Here is a 19,953-nt window from a genome sequence, read left to right on the forward strand (position 1 = left end):
CCTGAAAAGAACATTCCTATAAAGCACAAACACAGCACAAAGAAACAGAGCCTGACTGGAGACTTAGAGGTGATCAGGATGCACAACGACACACACACACACACACACACACACAAAAAAAAATCCAGGAGAAAGTAACCTTTGCACAGAGCGCTACAAGTTAAAACAGTTTATAAAAATAGCAAAAAAAATGATTATCGGGGGGAAGACAAACAGAGGATCTGTTGTTTCAGCCTGATGCAGGATGCTAAAATCATTACAGGCAGATCACCTCCCTCTAATCCTGCCCTTGGTACAAATTTGGGAATTTATGTAACAATCCACATTGTTTACCAATCATTAAAGCTTTACAAGCAGGGTTCAATGTTCAATCCCTCCTTTTCCTCCTGCACCCCCCCCCCCCCCAGCCCCTCATCCTCCCCCACCATCCTCCACCTCCTCCTTCCTCTCCCACTGGACCATGACCAATTCATTCCTGCCCCTCCACCTCTTTAAAATGTGAGAGCCATCTTAACCATTTATGTTTGTACGTTTGGATTAATGTGTGTTTGTCAGACGCCCCCCTCTCTCTCTCTCTCTCTCTCTCTCTCTTTCTCCCTCTCTCTCTCCTGGTCGCCCTGCATTGGCTTAGAAACGAACCAGAGCAGCTACTAGCGCTGCTTGAGAAGCACAGACACAAAACATTTCAATCAGGAGGGACATAATCAGGTTTAAGTCCACTGTTTGAATAAGAGGCTTTAGTGATGCATCCTCCACTTTAGCGAACCAAACCTAAATACATGACACATAATGGAACACTGATCTTTCTCTTTTCCATGTGCGTGTGACCTCTCCTCCGTCTCCCGATAACGTGTGATGTGAATTACGTAACAGGTTCGGATTTGGATTCAGGCGTCTTATTATTAGACCTGTGACCGCCTGCCACCGAGTGCAGCTGGATTCCCGCCTACCGATCGGCTGGTTCGGCCTGTAATGTGCACACAAACACACACATACACACACACACACTCATGCCCACACCTCTCAGCTGTCTCCATGTCCTCGGGCCAGCAGATCAGTATAGAGTCATGTGGGATGGAAAAAGGCGCACTGGTCGGGAGAGGAGGGGTCAGCCTTTATAGCTAACATAGTGTTACACACTGACACACACACACTTTGGCGTGATTCATCATTACCTAAGACCTGTCAGAGAGGCAGATGGACTGTTTTGAGAGGTTTGTGTGTTTGGATTTCTCTACGTTGTGTAAAAAAAAGAAGCCAGATTCCTGTGCACTCTGGTCTGGTTATAACAGAGAGAGAGAGACCAACACAAACACACTTTCAGATAAGATGACCCATTAAACCATGAACTTTTGCCACACAATCACTGCATGGCTGCCTCTCTTTCTGTAGCAAAGGCTGAGCTGCTTTCCACACACACACACACACACACACACACATACGCTCCCAGCTAATTTGCATGCCGTGTAAGTACTCAAAGTGGCAAAAGCCACTCCCATCCTCCTCTGCTCAGCTGGTGCTGCACTCTACATGTGTCATTTGTGCATGACCATGTTTCATCCAAGCCCTGCTGGAGTCTCTCTAGCCTTTCCTCATACCTCAGTAATGATGTCTGTGGAGATTGGGGAGAGTCTTGAGTGTTACACACACAGATAATACAAGATAGTAATACTGCAAGGCAGCGACTGGGGAGAGACGACACATACTTCTGAGGGAGAGAGACAGACGGTCTGGGCTGATATCGGACAAAACAGCTGAGTATTGTAGAAAGCAGATAGGAAACACAGAGTTAGTTCAACAAAGGCAGACAGGAAGGGATATTGGCACTGTTTCCAGTTAACTGTCTGTCCATGTCAATTTCATGCAACTGTCTGAAACCTTCCGAAAAAAAAAAAGGCAAATTAGATAACATTTGCATCAGCTGATTTTTATTTTCAGCATTTTTCTTTAAAAAAAAATTGGATAGAGAGAGACAGAGGGTAAAAAGAAAAGCAGGGGGAGAGGGGACAACAAGTAACAAAGTAGCCAGGCTGGAGTCAACGCACAGGCAATCTACCGGCTGAGCCACCGAGGTGTTAGGCTACATCAGCTGAGTGTGACAAAACACACCCACAAAGAAAACACAGTATGTTGTCACTTTTTTGATTGTCAGACAAGTCTTGTTGGTTAAATTAACCAAATTAACCAACCCAACCTCAAAGAAGTCAGTTATGTTCCATGACCAACCTGACAATATCTACATCAAATATTTAAATTACCGTAACTTAAATGACTAAAAGCTTAAAAACCATTTAAATGTGATAAAGTTAACAGTAATTGCTTAGTTCCAGTTTAAACGCCTTTACTGGTTGTGAGGGTAAATAAATAACTCTGTCCACAGCTCCTGCTCCCCTGAGTGAGACACTAAAGCCCTAAGTGCTCCGGTGGGGATGAGTCCGTTTTCACAAGATGAATAAATAATAAAACTATGAGAATAAAGGTCTGAAATGCCGCACTGATTTTTTAATGAAGAAGAAAAAAAACACAGAAAGGACATCAGAGGATATTTCCGATTTCTGAGACTTAAAATGCATTTTTGGTCTCCTTGTTTTCTTGAGGTCTTAAGTTAATATGATTTCATTTTATTCAGGACCTGCAGACTCTAGATAACTCAGTCTGCTGGGAGGGTCTATGTGTGTGTGTGTGTGTCTGTTTGTGTCTGTGTGTGTGCGTGTGCGTGTGTGTGAAGGGCATTTCTAGGCAGCCTCCGTGCAGCAGTCTGCTGAGCTCGCTGAGGTGTGTCAGCTTAACACACAATGATATCTGGCTGCTTCTGAATGGGACAAAACAGTGAAGGCTTGATGTTCCCTGCTGAAGGTTTCTCATTCTGTCAGCAGCTGCTGTCGGTGGGAAACAACTCAAAGTCAAGGCTTTTATTCTGCACTCGACCCTTGTAACCCCCCCCACATACAACCTTGAATCATGTGTGGACATGCAAGTATTGATGGGCTAAAGAAGACTTATATAGCGGCATCATTTGGGCCATGATGTGACATCCCCACATACCTTCACAAGGAGACTTTCTCATTCCTCGAAGACAACACTTCTGCCGTGTCTGCATTACCACGGTACATGAACTCATTATTTCAAACCCAAGTTGCATCAACAAATGACAAGACTGCATCACATCACTTCAACTGTGCATAGGTGGAGGGAGAGGAAGAGGAAACAAATCTAAATTTAACACCAGTTCTGCTGTGCCTGTGCTGAAATAAAAAGGGGGTCATATTCTCTGTTGCATCGAAGGCAGTAGTCAGAAGAACATTGTACAGTTCACACTGTTTGGCCACAGTTGCAACACCAAATAACTAAAGAAAATGTCACCACACAGAATACGATGTGATGCACTGTGGGTGCACCGAATAAAGCAGTGCATCACAGGACTTGTCAAATTCTCCTACGCTCATAAAGATTACAGAGGCAATGGTTGTTGTTTTCTTTCTTTTCATAAAGACAAAAACTTAATTCTGAGTGAGGCAAATGTGATTCTCATTTATCAAAAACTGTGCACATGTGTCACATGTGTACAGCTTCACTTCCATAATGTCTATACAGAGGCAGGATGGGAGATTACACAGACAGTTCTTCCATGCTAAACCTCGTTTCTGCAGCCCCCAGTGAGATAAATATAGACGCCACTTGGTAGCTCTCATTTTCTGTTTTTCATTCTCTCTCTCTGATTTCAAAGTGTAGATTTCTACAACCAAGCGCTTGATGACTTTGTGATGGCGTCTGCCGGCAAAGACGGGCGACTGCAGCTAGTCGACTGCCTGAAGTCATAAACTGTGGAGTGACAAAAGTAATTGCAAGATGGTGAGAAAAGCTCCGGCAGGCGCAAAGTTAGTTCCTTACATGTTGACACATATGCCACATATGTGTCACTATAGCTACTTCATAAGATAAGATAACCTTTGCCAACACATAGCACAGACAACTCGTGGATTATCTGAGGAGCACAAAGAGGCGCCCCTAAATTCCACCACTGAGCTGGGCGTTTGAAGGCTGCCTGATGTCCAATATGTGGCAATCCCAAGATTATGAAAGCACAGAGAAAGTTTTCAAGTATTTAAATGCACTGGTAGCAAAGCAGGTGGCAGATCTGAAGTGTCAGCAGCTCTGGCGACTGCATTTCTACCACCATGGGAATTGTTCGCAATGCTGTCTTTTATGTTTCATGGCCAGTTCTGCAGTCGGACTATATTTGGAGACCAGCTGGTCTGCAAGACCAACTAAACTATATCACCTTTTCCCTATACATGTGAGGGATTAAAACTGCTTGTTCATAGTTTTCTTTGCCAACTTTATTTCTACAAACACTGCACAAGACTGTGGGTCCAAATATGACGTCTCCCCATGAAAAAGAGCAACATGAAGTATGAAGGCCTGAAAAGAGGCTACAGCGGTGGCCTACAAGTACTGTATGAATATGCAGTATGCTGTAACATAATCAGATATGTAAAGGGCACCTCTGACTTTTCAGTGCCATAAATCAACTATATAGCACCTGCAGTGCTTATGTAAGATCACCATAAGTAGTTCTAACATTCAGTCACTTAAAAAAACAAAGAAAAACACGCACTCTCCAACAAAACTCTCAGGAACAAACTAAAGAGGTGCACGGCCAAAAGATAAACTTAAAGAAACAAAAGAAAGGCCAGCAGCACTCGTGTCCTTCTCATTGTCTTTTATTACATACTGCGTCGGCGCTTAACATGCACAAACCGGTTTCGACGACGTCTTCCTCAGTGTGCCTGTCACTTACCAAAAAATCTTCTATGCTTGAGGTTCAATCCAATCATATTTCTGGTTTATGTTCAGATTTCCTGTGCAAAATATCAAGGACACAAATGCCAGCCAAGAACTGGATCCAAGAAAATCTGGACACTGCTCATTGTTGCTGTCTAACACAGCGCAACACAGCCAGTGCAGCAGCATCAATATTTTGTATTCGAAACACTGAACCCTGAATTAAAAATCAGGTCGTATGGTTCCTACACATTCCCACAACTTATGAGCTGTTACAACTGCTACCATGCTGCTTGTGCTTAATTGAGCTATGTGATTTGAATTTAAGCGAATGTAAATCTAAACTACTGCTGTTGTCTATTGTTCTCAGGTTCCTTATAATGGCAATGAAATACTGAATCAGTCCAAAATTTTGACAGCAGACAACAGATAAGTCTTGGGTGTTTATTTTTATTGTCAATTGTCCAGCTATGGCGTTCCCATGACTTTAAGTTCATTGTGTTGAAAACATGGAGACAGGCAAGTGATGCCCATGTGGACTAAATTACTGTTAATAAATACAACTACAGATATCCTACATTACCTCAAAATTTGAAAAATGTATTGCATATTTTTTAGAATATCTAAGCATGTCTGAAGAAAAATGTTAAAATTAACTCCCAATTTTTTAGAGACAATTAGCATTTAACTGTTTGAGCAACACAACTGGCTATTGGTTCCTGGGCCACAAGCTACTGGACAAGCAGTAGCACAGATTCTGACATAGCAGTATCAAACATGCTGACTACATTGATTAATTCAAAGAAAACATCCACTTATACAACACACCTCACACCTTTGGGGCGTAAAGTATTTTCACTATTGCTAAATTTCCTGTGAAAGTACAAACTGCAATACGACTGAAGAGACAATTAACTGAGCGTCCCTGCAGCAATTTAACAAAACTACAAGTTTTCATTTTCATTTGTTTCAGTCGCAAAATGTAAGGCAATGGAGCATCAAAGGAAGATGGATACACTGTCCCAGTCATTTCTCTCCTGGCGGACTGACCTGGGAGCAGTGGGGAACCAGTGATCAACGATCACAACTGTTGACCAGGGAAGAAAGGGCGAGAAAAAGAAAAAAAACCTGTCTCTGTTTCCAAGGCAACAGAGACAGTTTGTTAAACATTCCTGTCACGGTGATTGAGTAGTGTCTAGTGTGTAGGCATGAGCTGCGCCAGTATATAGGTCTTTGTATGTGACAGTGAGCTGCAGTCTGACATCACAGTGTATGAAGACAATTAATGCTCCTGTTGTGCTCTCTGACTGTGTGCTGGCTATATGCTTTTTTTTTGTGTTGGGGCATGTCCTTGTATTGTACACTGAGACTGAAGCTGTTCTGTCTCTTAAACTGTTAATGTGACCATACCCTCTCTTGTGATTGTGTAGGTGTGTGTGTGTGTGTTAATGCCCTGAGTGTTTATGTCACTCTCTTATCTTTTGTTCCATAGCAAAGCAGCAGAGGGCCGCCGCTATAAACTTCAATTGTAATAACGGGGTCAGTTGTGTTTCCATAGTGTTTTATAACATGACTCACATGTCAGTGCCAGCTCACCTTTCCTGTTTTTGTCTGAGTGTTACAAGATTAAAAAACACTGGAAGTGGAGGCCAAGTCTGCCAAGAAACTGGTGTGTTTGTGCCAGGGGACTATAAAGTATGGTAAAGATCATCCAGGTTCAACTTGATGTGTTGATATTAAAGACATTGGTATTTTAAACATCTCCTAAATAAACTTTGGACATTGTCAGCCAACTCCTACTCAGCACCAGAAAGTGTGTGTTTGAGTTATTTAGTCTAAGAGTTCCTTTCTCAAGACTTTTCCACATTCCTCCCCCAGGATTTACTGAGATGTGTCTTCGAGACTTTGAGCTCTGGGATCTATGACATGTGTGTGTGAGTGTCCCTCTCTCCCACTCTGCAACACAAAGGGGCAGATTCACAGCACACATAGCAACAAGCCCTGATTGGCTGAGGGACGTTAGTACAGTTCCAGCTGAGGAGAACCCTTGTTTTGTGAACTCAGCTGCTATTATTCTCCCACAGCCAACACACACACACACACACACGACCCAAACTGACAAACCACCTTGCCCTCTCTCTCGCACCCATTATTGTCAGCCATAAACAGAGCTGTTGTTTAGAAGCTGAGCAACTCGCATACCCGTGAAGTCACATGGTAAACAAGCTCGGAGCCACTGGAAAGAAGAAGAAGAAGAAGAAAAAAAACTTTTCATCATGAGGCGCAAATGCGTAACAGACAACCCTCGTCTCAACTGATGTGGAAAAAGTCATTTAAGGCTTGTGATGAATCATGTCTGTTAATTAAAACTTCTTTCACGTTGTTATCGCCGCTGTCTCCCTAGTCTGTACACCTCGCCAGCAGACGAGGTCGTGCCAGAACCTCATTACTCATGTCAGTATCACCAAGGCAAAAGGCCTGTAATAATTCTGAGGAGAAAAGCCGTCATTGTAAGTAGGAAAACTGAAGAAAAAAAATTCTACATGTTAGCCTGTCTGTAAGCAACTGGATAAACAACAATAATTTCTAATCAAGCTGTATTAAAGCATTAGTAGATCAGTCGGTTTAAACCCACACTGACTTACTGCAGTGAACCTTTGTTGAGTTCTTGCAGACAAATCCCCCTAAAATCACCTGTGCCGTTCATGCCTTCTTACAGTATTAGGTCAGTATGTATGATGAAAGCTCCAGTAACAATGGAAGCCTATCACGGTTAGGTAACGGTGGATGAAGGAGGGCAGGAGGGAGTCTGCAGGATTTCATCGCAACCGCGCACTATGCCGACTCGCCGAGCTATCTCATCTTAGTGATTGGCACACCTTTTACCAGATCGGATCATGACATCAGCTCGGTGAAAGTCTGCATTCTGCTGTCTGGCTACTGACCACAAAGGCATAAATTCAAATGCCAAAACCTGCAGCAACATTTTTAGATGAGTTATGAGATACAGCACACTCTTATCATCCTCAACAACCATAGCAACAGAAGTCCTTGAGTACGTACTTAAACCCCCATTATTGAGATGAGTTGCTCAGTGGCTCTAAGCAGAAGTCTGGTTGCACTGGGCAGCTTCCAGGTGCATAAATGCATTAGAAGCAGTCTACTAAAGTGTACATCAAAAAGAAAAAAAAACACTGCGCTGTAAATTTTCTTGAGATATACCTGTAAAGACTCTTGTGAGGATGCGCACACATCAAAATAATGGATGGGCACATCATGTGTGGCTAAAGCGGACTGAAGTGTAGCCTGCCTGCTTGTGACATTTATTTGTTCATGCACACCACTCCACTAATCTCCCTCTTGTCTTTCCCGAAATGCCAGAAAAATTATCACCGCTCACAGTCACCTAAGGTTTGTTGTGCCCTGCGTGGTGCCCTTTTTGACCTTCCTTGCACATTTTGTAGCTGGGCCCCCTAAGCTCCTGTTATTCAGGCAAGAGCAGCCCTTTGCAAACTCATTGTCTAACTAATGCCTATTATGTAACGTGGAGTAGGGTGAGTACAGCAGTACTGGACAAGGTGGTCAAAGTGGGAATCACTTAGGCCTAGCAGAGCCAACAATCATGCAGTCCTGTCTAATCTAGCGATACAAACTTGAGCTACATGCTTTACTGGATTCAATTTACATTTTCTAGAAGAAGTGAATTCCTATATTATATCAGGTGCAGTGGTGCAAAGACAGTGAAAAAACTATTTAGTATCATAATTTTATCCTAACCCCTAACCATAACTTTAACAGTGTAGATAAATGGGATCTCCTAGACCAACCCGTATCCCCTCCATCGGCAAAATCTAAGCTGAACGCCAGGACAGTAGGGCAGTAGGGCAAACCAGCCTCTCTCTGTAACCAGAGCCACCCGGTCCAACAGGAATGCACAGGCTTTTGACCTCTCCTGTGCTGCCGATGCCAATTTCTAGAAAGGGTAGTCTGAATTGAGCAACCCAAGCTGCCTAGCTCCAAGAGCCATGTGAAAAGTGTGTCAGTTGTGGCACAAGCAGATTGAGGTGGTTGGTGACTGGAATTAACCGCTTCAGACAAGGAAGCACAAGGCCAAAGTCTTGACATGACTGGGAAAGAAAAAAAAAAACCTGTTCACTTTTGGCAAAACTCAAGTGGATGATTAATCTGCCCCAAAAAGCAAAAGGCTAAAAAGAAAAAAAAGCAGTTCTTGTTAACCGTCTTTGCTTTTTGGCATCATGTATTTGTCATTTAGAGTCTGGTTTCAGCACCTGTGAAACTTGAAGTAGCAGCCTATCTCAACAGCAGCACACAGTAACCATATAACACGTCTGATTCAAAAATCTTCCTCCAAAAAATGAAACAAGTTACGAGAAAAAAATGACCTGGTAACCTTGTTAAATAGGATAGACGGTCAGCAGCTTTGGTGGAAGGATGAAGCAATGCAGGAGAATTGCCTCTTGATACTGAGGACAGTTGCCGTCCTGAAAGAGATGAGATGAGGCAGTGGAGAAAAAGAAAGGGGATAGTTGTGATGAGTCTCAAATTAACTTAACCTCATGCTGTTGTTAATAAACAATGTGCTTAACGCCTCCTCAATGAGCCCCCGAGGCGCTCTCCGCTAACAGATACTGGTGGTGTGTTGCGCTTGCGTAACCATGATTCCATTACTTTTAAAGAATAGGTCACATTGGGGATAGATCAATTATCCCATCAGAATCTGTATTAGCTTTCTCCTGATTAATTAGTATTTGGGGATGACTCGCAGCATGAATGCAGAGGTGTAGGAAATTGCTTTTAAACCTAGCTTCTATTTGTGATATTCTCTCTTCATATTAGTGTCAGATATTTAAATTCTGAATGAACGTGTGGTGCGTGAACCTGATTTAAGTGCTGTTTATGTAACACTCTTTGCAATCCAAGAAGTACAGTGTCTGGTAACAGACCAAAAAAATCTGGTGAGGATTCCAACATCTTAGGAGTCAATCCAGATCCATCAGTCAATATCCACACTGACCAGGTCTAATAAATCAGAGGCATCTAATAAAACACTTCTTTATTTCCTTATTACTTAAAAGGAAACTGGCACAATGTTGTGCTACATTACCGTTCCTGGGAGCTTGTTATGATTTAATACAATGTCTTGCATATAGGCCTACTGAATTTTTCATTGAACATTTAGCTTTTAACATCAACTGAATCGGAAAAATAGTAAAAGAAAAATAACTTTGAAATAGAACTGCTTTGTTAAACAGATTAAAGACTTAAAACACTATAGAAAACAGTGAGTGTTATCTGTCCTTACTCTAGCCCCATATAAAATGCATGCCAATAGCAGAATATCTGCATGCAACATGTATAGTATTAATCACTAGACTGATAATTCTGTCAGGCCTTACGATCACCTGTCAAAAATGCTCATTGTCTTGGTATTATCAGGTGTTACAGCAGCTAAGGTCTATGAGATGTGACTCAGATGGGAGGAGATAAAGGGAGGAGATAAAGGGAGGATGGGCGGATGAGAGGAGAGCAAAATAAGAAGACCAGTGGAGCAAGGAGTAGGAGCATTGATTAATTAGGATGGAAAAATTAGCTTTAGAAGGTTTTCCCCTATCGCAGAGCTTGCAGCATTACAATAATCACACATCCATACACATGATACACTTCTATGTAAACACCACTGACTCAGGGGCTCCCTGGCAGCAGAAACATGACCCCCTTGCTGCTTCAGCCGGTCCAGCGCTAAGTCTGGATGGGGTATTTTTGTGTGCCTGTATAAACTGCCAATGCTGCGCCTTGACATATGGCGGTCATGTTGGTGTCGCTACAAAAATAACAGGCATGGTTGAAACACGACAAGAAACTTTTTATTATGTAGTTTCTCTGCAGAGCATGTGAATCTAGCTGAGTTTACACCTTCACACATATCTAGTCAGGTCACATCAAAGTTTAATGCTGGAGAGGAAGGAAGGATGCGCCACAAAGGACACCTGGAAGTAGTTGGTCATGGAGTTACTGTGCATGTGATACTAACTATGTGGCGACTTTGCTCAAATAAAAACATGTTAATACTGTCCACAAACCCCATTTAGTGTGCTTTAAGCATTAATGTAAAAGCTAGTAAGAAATTGTGGTTTATTGGTTTATTTAAAAAAGATGGAAATAAAGGGGGGAAAGAGACATAGATACTGTGCCCACCACAACACCACCCCTACCAAGAAAAAACACCAGGCCCAGATGGCTCTTCCTGTACCTACGGAGCTGGCTGCTGGTTGGCTATGAGGAGCCACAGGGGCGGGAGGATGTGACGAACAAAGAAGCAATGACATCACTGGCTCAGTGGCACCCTGGCAGCAGAAATAAGACCCATGCTGCTTCAGCCGGTCCAGCAACCATGTCTGGATGGTGTATTTCTGTGTGTCTGCATGGCTCGTGCCTTAATACGGAGTATAGCTGTACTAAAAATGTACGCTTGTTTTTATTCCTGTGCGTGTGCAAGTGTGGACACAGCTTTATGACTGAAGTGACCTTACACATTAAGACCATAAAGTGTAGAGTGTATCCTTACAGTGTAACACTGCACGTGTACATGTGTCCTAATGAAGGGCTGGCGTGCTAAATTAAATGTTCCAGCATTATGTAAGAGCATTACAGGACTGGGAGGACTGGGGGGCCCAATCCCATACAGCGGCTAGGCAAGGCTAGGCTACTTACAGTCCGACCTGTCACAACAGCATTGATTTAGGCTGATTACTCTGGGGGCCAGGATAGTAACTCACAGCTGAATGCCTACAAAGTATTGGTATTCATTGCGAAGGCCAGCTCTGAATCTTGCTGCACAATAGGGAGTCCAATATCCACATTGAATGGAGCTGGGTCAGCAAATGGCTGTGGTGCTATATTGAAAAGGTAATACACAGAAGCACTCATGTTGACTTAAGCTGGTTGATAAAATCAATAAGTGGTCATCTCTGTAAGAGAACGCGTCCTGGAACAAGTTACCATCACACATCAGAAACTGCGACAACTACAAATCTCAAACATTGATTAAAAAAAAATCAGACATATAGCTTAAATACTGCTGAAATGGGGCTTTTGTTCTATTGTTCTGTAACTGTGGGTTAAAATTGTCTGTTTTTATTTTGTCTGTCTGCGTCTGCTTTGCCTTGTCTGTTGATGTTCTGTTTTGTAATTGTCCGTTGTATGATTTGTCGTCCCAAGGTTTTAAAGTCTTCTGTGTCTATGTTGTAGGAACCTGCCTTGGGACTATGGCTGAAATTTAGCAGTTCTGCTAAATCCCGCGCATTTACACTGATGCTTAAAGGGACAACGAGGAGTTTTGGAAAAGGGAAGCGTTTTCACACTACATTTATGAGCCTCCGCGCGCACCGTAAAATTCTTTGACCGGCGCAAGACGGACTCATGTTTTCATTCATCAATAATTAAAGTCAGAGGTTCAAAGAGGTTCAGTTACCGTAGTAGTTCCGACCATAAACGGCGATTTGGCTGCGTTATTCTCATGACTCGCCACGAAGGAAACGCTGGTCGGCTCGACTCGATTTATCGAAAATGGGCCCATTAACAACTGTGGGTAGCGGAGATTCATCCACATTAACGTGAGACTTTTTTATAACCGAATAGAAACTCCTCGTTGTCCCTTTAACGCATCAGTTATGATGAATGTGCATTGTCCCAACTCAATAAATAAATTAAATTAAATTAAATTAAATACCTACTGCATGCCTAAACATGAATATCGTTAAGTGAGAAAAAAAACATGAGAGCAGAGAAGAAATGAGTGAATCAGACGGCGTCCGACTGTGTGAGGGGAGTAAAACAACAGAGCACCTGTTGTGGCGACCTCCTGCTCCAGCATGGGGTAAATCACCGCCAAGGAGGGGGCAAAGACAACACAGGACTAAGCAGGTGCTGTACGGGACAACAGAGTGTGTGTCACTCTGTTATCTGGGTTTCTCGTCAGTGAGAGTGTATACCCTGATCCGCTGGCATGTGTCTGGGACATCTCAGGGCAGCTGTAATCTTACTGAGCACACGGCAGAAGGCAGGCAGTGGAGTAAGTTTTATGTGTGTGTGTGTGTGTGTGTGGATGTGGGGAGGGAGGGTGGTCATTATTCAACTCCTCCAGGGACTAATGTCTCCAAACAGGAAGCTCTGCCATACTAACACACCAAATAACATTAAAGGGAGCGGGAGCGCAGCGCTGAGGCTTGCCAGCTGACTGAGTCTCTCCAGCATTACAAGCTCTGAGGTCATCTCTGTGTATATTGTTCAAACCATGTCTGACAACGGCACAGAGCGAGAGCTGTGGTTGAGGGCGTTGAGGAGGAAGCACCAAGTCACACCATTCTTGGGTCTTTACTCACACATTTCACCATATGAACTCATATGACCGTCTAATGCAAAGCCCAACACAAGCTATTTTTAAAGTGTAAAAACCGCTAATGTGGCCCTGACTCAAGCCTTTGACTATTCATAATACACTAAAAAAACATCATCTCTTTGAAGCTACAAATAAAACCCACCTCGACCACACCTCACCTCAAACAGTTTGAAACCTGATATGACGAGCTATGTTCTGCCCAACTGGTGTAAACAGGTCCCGAGTTTCTTCCATAGCTGCTCTTTATGGGACCTGTTAAACACTGTCAGTTGAGCCACATGGTTCAACGGTACAGCGCTTATTAAGGCCAACTGCAATCTGTTGCGCACTCCCTGCAACTCTCACTCACTCCTCACACACCATCCTGACTCACAGTTCCACATGGAAAAAAAAAAAACAAGGGGGTCAGATGACTCTGGTTAACATAAGTGCTGGTTTTCTACCTTTATAACAAAAGCATGGTTCACCAAGTGCCACAAAGAGACGCTGCATGAACTTTGGGGAAAAATCTGCTCGTCACAAAAGTCTTTGTAGACCGAGAGCTCAGCAGTTTTTTTTTGTTTTTTTCCTCTGGGTACCAATCCTGATACCTAATCTCAGGGTATTAGCTGACAAAGGAGTCCTAACTGAGACCAGTGATCTTTTTCTGTTTCTCAGTTTTTGCTCTATCATTAAATGAATTAGGATAATTCATCTAATTGGCACAACTTTTTCAGTGAAGTTGGGGAAATTAACACAAAACATTGTTAATATGCTTTTTAACCACCTTAATAAATTATGTTTTCACAGCAGTGACTAGGAAATTGGCCAATTCAGCCTGATATGGGATCTGTTGGTCAGCATCAGTAGCCTATAGAAACTAATCCTTATCTAAATGTTGTATTTCAGCATCGTCGGTGCCCATATTGCCTCCTTCAAGGTGCTAAAAGTGGAGCTATAGCTAAGGTATGGCTGTTTACAGCGTGACTCTATCACCTCATCACCCACCCGAAGCCTTAGATTGACTTTTCACACCCACCTGATCAGGAGGTCACAGCTTGTGAGACTTGTCAAAGAAGTGTTAGTGTTGGATGCACATGTCTGGACTTGTTGAGCTCTCCCCCCTCCCTCATACATTATACAGAGGCTCTCCGAGGAACTCTCAACACAAGCAGGTGAAGAGCAGTGAAACTCGCTGATCTGTGCTTATAGCTCGCCCTCGGTACGGTCCAGGCTACTGAGTAAACAGCTCCTTTCACCACTGCAGTCCCTCTCTCTGAGAGCAGGGAGAGGAGAGGAGAGGAGAGGAGAGGAGAGGAGAGGAGAGGAGAGGAGAGGAGAGGAGAGGAGAGGAGAGGCAAGAGAAGGAAGGGAGGCATCTGGCCTATAAGCAATCTAGTATCTCCACCACAGGAATGGAACAGTACGTTCCAAATAACAATAGCACCGCAGTGACTGCCAGTCAAAGAAGGGAGCCACTGCTGTGGAGCAGCTTCAACTGGCACAGGCTTTCACAATTAGAACATGACAGTGAGAAAGCCAACCTGACATGGTGACAAACCATGAAGGGTGCAGAGCAGATGCACTGTTCATATGTGCCGTAACGTAGGACAACAGCTCTGATCTTTTCTGGCTCATTGGAGACAGGTAGACGTGGAGGAAATTAGGCACTAAATCCTTTCAATATCCCCCAATTTGAGAGCCATTATCCCCACCAACACAAAACAACAGCGTGACGGGGAGGGTGCTGTTCACCGTTGACTCACAATGTTAGGCTTCATTATTAGGCTATAATTACATTGTACAGTGTCAGTCAATGTGCCCTTTACTTTGGCCAGCCACATCACACAGAAGTCTGGTGTCAGTGCTTCTATATAAAGGATCCTGCAAGCAAGGCAAAGGCAAGGCTAGGGTTAAAAGTCTAGGCCCATATAAGGCACGTGTTTACTGTGTGTTGTGGAGTCCCATTACCAACATATTGTGCTCTAAGGAAAATCCTGCTCCGGCCAGACAGCAGCCTGACTGCCGTTTCATAACCTATAGAGTACAAACAAACAAACAAACAGACTACCCCTGATTGACTGCAGCTGATCTCATCATGGTGGAGAACAGTGGCTCTTCACACTTCCAAGTATGGTGCTTTTGTGTTGCTGACAACAAATCCAGGCATCATGGATCACAAACAACCATGTAAAATCAATCACCGAGTGAACCATTTATCTCACAAGCTTATACAACACTTTGCGTCGCTTGTGTCAGGGCAGAGATTAAGGTATCAAGAAACCCCTTTACAAATTAATGCAATAGTAAAATTAGTATAATTGCACATGAATAAACATGGGTGTCCCCCTATCCCTGTTTTACCTCTTGCTGCAGATACAGCGACATGTAAACAGGTTGCAGAGCATAAGGCAGGAGCCTTATTTCCACAACAGGGTGGGTGTCAAGAGCGTTTTGCAGCATCCTCTTGCAAGAGACTGTCAAAACATAAGCAACTAGAAAAGGGAACGGTGGATTTTTTTTTGCAGGAGAGGATCTTGCAGGTTAGGGGAAAAGAAACAGCTGGCATTTGTGGTTACATCCAAATAAACTAGAACAGCAAATGCGTGTTGTACGTCCATGTCCCCATTAACTCGGGTCAGGCTTTGTTAATTCACATAACCAGTGACCAGGCTGACCAGCTGTTACATAATTCCCCTGGCCTGATTCTCCTCTCAGGAGAATGGGTACAGTCAGTTCACCAGAGCTGGAAATGCACAGCTTGCCCCACACACACACACACTGACCATCAAGTCCACCAAAGAGATGTGTGTGTATTTTGTGTGTATTTCTGATGCCCTGTGCACATACCTCGCTCGGGCTTCATGTTGTCCAGTGTCATCAGGTTGCCTTCAGGGGTTTTCTCACAGGGTCTTCTTGGTCTTCTTTCTTTTTTTTCCTTCTATCCCACCCAGCCTTTGACAGCAAACACAACGGTGTCTGGACCCCCTCTCCCCTCCCTCCCCAAACCCTCTGTGCCTGAGACTTCCTGTATTAGCTAAGCAATAATATCAGCTGTGAAGCCTGCGTTAGTGCCAGCGGCCCCTATCCAACAACAAAGCATTGCTTTGTTAGCATGCTACTGTACGCTTCCATCGAGTCGCACTGTATTGTCCGACTGACTGAACACAAAGACCAGCTGATCGCGGATGCTGCAGATACAGTTGGCTTCAGCTGCTGGAGTTGTGTCAATCTGCTAGCGAGTAACCAATCTGACTACTAGTAATGTAACTAGCGAGCTGGCTACTCTTACAGCCCCGTCTCAGATAACACCACCTGAACCAGTTACATCGCGATGCATTTCTGAAGCTCCTCTAAAGGGACCCCCTCCTCCCTCCCTCCCTCCCGCCCCCTCCCCTGCCTGCCTTGGAGCAGCGAGCCCTGCTAACTCAGCAGTGTTATCTAGGTAGCAAACTCAACCAACTAACCTTATCGTCAACTGAGCTGTTAACGCGTCTGCGGGCGACGACAACCACGCAGGAGAAGCGCAGGGAGCCACGACGGCTCAGCCACGAACACCGATGCCGACGGACTGACGGACGGACTGACTGACTGACTGACGGTCGGGGTCTCGGTATTTTCTGCTACGACGAGAGCATAATATTCAGCATTATCAGTCCCCCTTCCCCACTCACGACGGTATCAGGCGAATAATATGCTCCGCTTTCTATCCGTCCCCAGCTCCTGGTCGGTCGCCATCTACTTCACGTTAAGAAACGCCACCTGTACCGACTTCCTTTGTGATCTTCATTAAAACTTTTTCAAACAAACAGCCCCGACTCTCTCTCTCTCTCTCTCTCTGTGCCTCCGACAGCCTCGGCAACGACTGCAACGCTGTTGTTGTTTTCTTTTTTAACCGTTGACAGGTCAGCCAACTGCCTAAACTTACACGACTCTGTTTTTTTTTTGTTTTTTTTTTAGGTCGACATATATATATATTCAGGCGAAATGCAGATGAAAGGGAACAGTGAGTGCTCCCTCCTGGTCGTGATGCTTACAGTCCTGCCTCCCCTCCTCACTTCCCTCCCTGCTGCTTGTCAAAACAGATCAGTGCAGCTCCAGTCACGTGTCCCAACAACAGCCCCGCTCGTCACTTCCCTCTCTGCCAGCCTCGCATGAACTCGCAGCCATAGCAACCAAAGAGGGTGGACCTGACCACGCGCAGACGTAACTCACAGGCGGCCATATTGGGTCGGTGCACTTCTCTGACTCTGGCTGCAGCAGATGAGGGATCTGCACTTTTTAAAAAAAACACTATTCATAACTGTGACATTTTGTCCGTATATAGATGATACTTTAACTATTTGCATGATGTTACTTTTATAGAAAAGTACATGATTAAAATTATGTACACTGGTAGGCTACAGTCTCTTTTTAACGTTCTAGTCATTTCATTTTTTGATATCAAATATGCCTATGTATTTTTTTATTTTTAAGCTTTATTCTCTTTTATTGCATGTGTTGTGTGTCTGTTGTTGTGTTTGTCTTGCCTATGGACCTTGAGCCTGAAGTAAAGCTAGGTCTAGCCTATATACCGTAGCGTAGGCCTATATATTCGTAATTTAAAGTATACAGTATCATACGTGCATTTCTGACGTTCATAACAAACCAAACAGTTTGAAAATCGGTCAAAAACGGAGCAAGTTCTGGTTATTATAGTAGACTAGATCTTGCACCATACTCTGAGGGAGCGAGCATACTGAGCCAATATGGCGGCCGTGTGGCGACGCCGTGTCATTGGGCAGCAGCGTCAGGTGAGTCATCTAGTCTTCAATGATAGCAACCACCAACTTTAGAAGTGGTACCAAAACTTCTCCGGGGCAGGACCAGGAGGAAGCGCCGTGTCCGGTGATGAACACAGGTTGAAAATGAAGGCGATACAAAAACAACAACTCTGACTTGAATTTGATTTTATTTGCGTGGCGTTTAAAAGCAGAGGACTTATTGCGATGGGCTGGGCGAAGCGGGGACAAACAAGAGATGAGCTGTACTCTGCGCGTGCTGATTGGTCAGTGGAATTCGGTGCGCGTTCACGTGCGCACGTGAGCTTTCGTCTTTTTCCGTGATGAACATTTTGTTCTGGCTTGGCTGGCTCGCGTGAAGCCAAAGATCGTGTGTGTAAACGGTGTTTACAGTATGTTGCAGCACAAAGTCCTGACCGGCTGAGAGACAATTGCAAAGCCACCACACTGACTACAGATAGAGATTAATTAAACTGATTGTTTTGACTTTTAAAAGGGAAAAACTGTTGTCGCTCGTGGACAATCTTACAATAAACCCCCCCCCCCTTGTTTCAATAAACAAAAGGACTCAGAAATATATCATAGCTTGTCCTATTTTTCAATAACGAAACTGAATAATTTGTGCATTGTTAACAAAAATGAATAAAGATTACATCTTATTCAGCCTGTCATGACAAAATGCCAGATATAGTTTCTACATCACAATATAATAAATCATTCAACAGCCTATTCACAGCTGTCAACCAACCTTCGTCAATCGCAGTAGGCTAATGAAGAATGTCAATTCAACATTTGAAAAAATCTTGTGAAACATGTTTGAAGAGGTTTGGGTACAATGCACCCTAAATTTATGTGGAGGTGAGCTTAAAAGTGTAGGCTATACATCTAGATGCAGTCTCCTCGACTTGAAAACTTAAGACTAGTCCACTGTCATTTTGGTACAAATAAAAAAGGACAGAGGGAGAGCTCTGCTGTGTTGAAACCTCATGGAACAATGGCAAAGGCCAAAATGATGACACTAGAAACTGCTTCACACAAATCTGTTTGACAGCTGCACTTTGTGTGTTATTATTGTTTGCTACAAACAGATGGACTCTAAAATAGGGGCTTGAGTTTGGTGTGAAATATCATCATCATTGTTATTGATATTTTTTGGTTTGACTTAGGCCTATATCAACTAAAAAACATTGTTGATATTTTGTTAAAGAACAAGCGTCTGCCAGATTTATTTGGTTTCAGCCTATTGAATTTTAAATGGACCGACTTTTGCACTTTGATTCTCACACCAGAGACAAGTCACTAATGTATACATTCATTAAGACCACAATAATGCAAATGTAAAGCAGTTGATAATGGGCCTTTATCTGGCAAGTGTACATTGTTTCTACTAAGTCCAGAAATCTTAAGTCTGTTTTCACTGATTTATACCTAATCCATATAAAAGTAACTGTTTGATTATTGGGTAGAGCACATCCAGTTTCCGTCCAGGTGCTAAACAAAAAGCAAAATAGATGAAAGAGGGAAAAAATGTTTGCACATTGAATGCTCCCAAAAGATTTAATAGACGGTCAATGTTTCGAAACGTTGACCGAGCGCATTACCCAGTGTGCAAACATTTTTTTCTCTTTAATTGAACAAGTGATTATTATCAGCTGCTCTGTGGTTCTGTGTATGGCAAAAACAACTCGCATAACAAAAATATATGATGTTCTATACAGGTTTTATTTCAGAAACTACTGTGTTGTTTTGTATGACTGGGTATAGTTGTTGGTATCATGTTAGTTGTCGATGACACACCATTCACACTGGTTACATATCTAAAGACAAATTCTAAGACAAAAACTGATGTCACATGTTTTATCCTAACATATACTCCCTCTTTGAGATTTAAAAGAAGAGCGATATAGTACAGTGAATGCAGCCATTAATGTAAAGAGCCATCACTGAATTTAATTCTAATTTTAACAATGACTTTCTTGGTGCTTTTTT

General features: G+C 43.3%; 1 protein-coding gene across 1 annotated transcript in view; it reads right to left on the bottom strand.

Annotated features, from left to right (window-relative positions):
• The window catches only part of atosa (atos homolog A), a 29,759-nt gene extending 12,512 nt beyond the window's left edge, over positions 1 to 17,247 (bottom strand). Inside the window, exon 1 of the mRNA XM_085764888.1 lies at positions 16,034 to 17,247. Within this exon, the coding sequence (XP_085621014.1) occupies positions 16,034 to 16,064 (31 nt within the window). The 5' untranslated portion in view covers positions 16,065 to 17,247. The remainder of the gene's footprint in view (positions 1 to 16,033) is intronic.
• Between the last annotated feature and the right edge of the window lie 2,706 nt (positions 17,248 to 19,953).

The sequence above is a fragment of the Trachurus japonicus genome, chromosome 3, assembly GCF_045865225.1.
Source record: "Trachurus japonicus isolate A0001 chromosome 3, Traja_1.0".
Taxonomy (NCBI): Eukaryota; Metazoa; Chordata; class Actinopteri; order Carangiformes; family Carangidae; genus Trachurus; species Trachurus japonicus.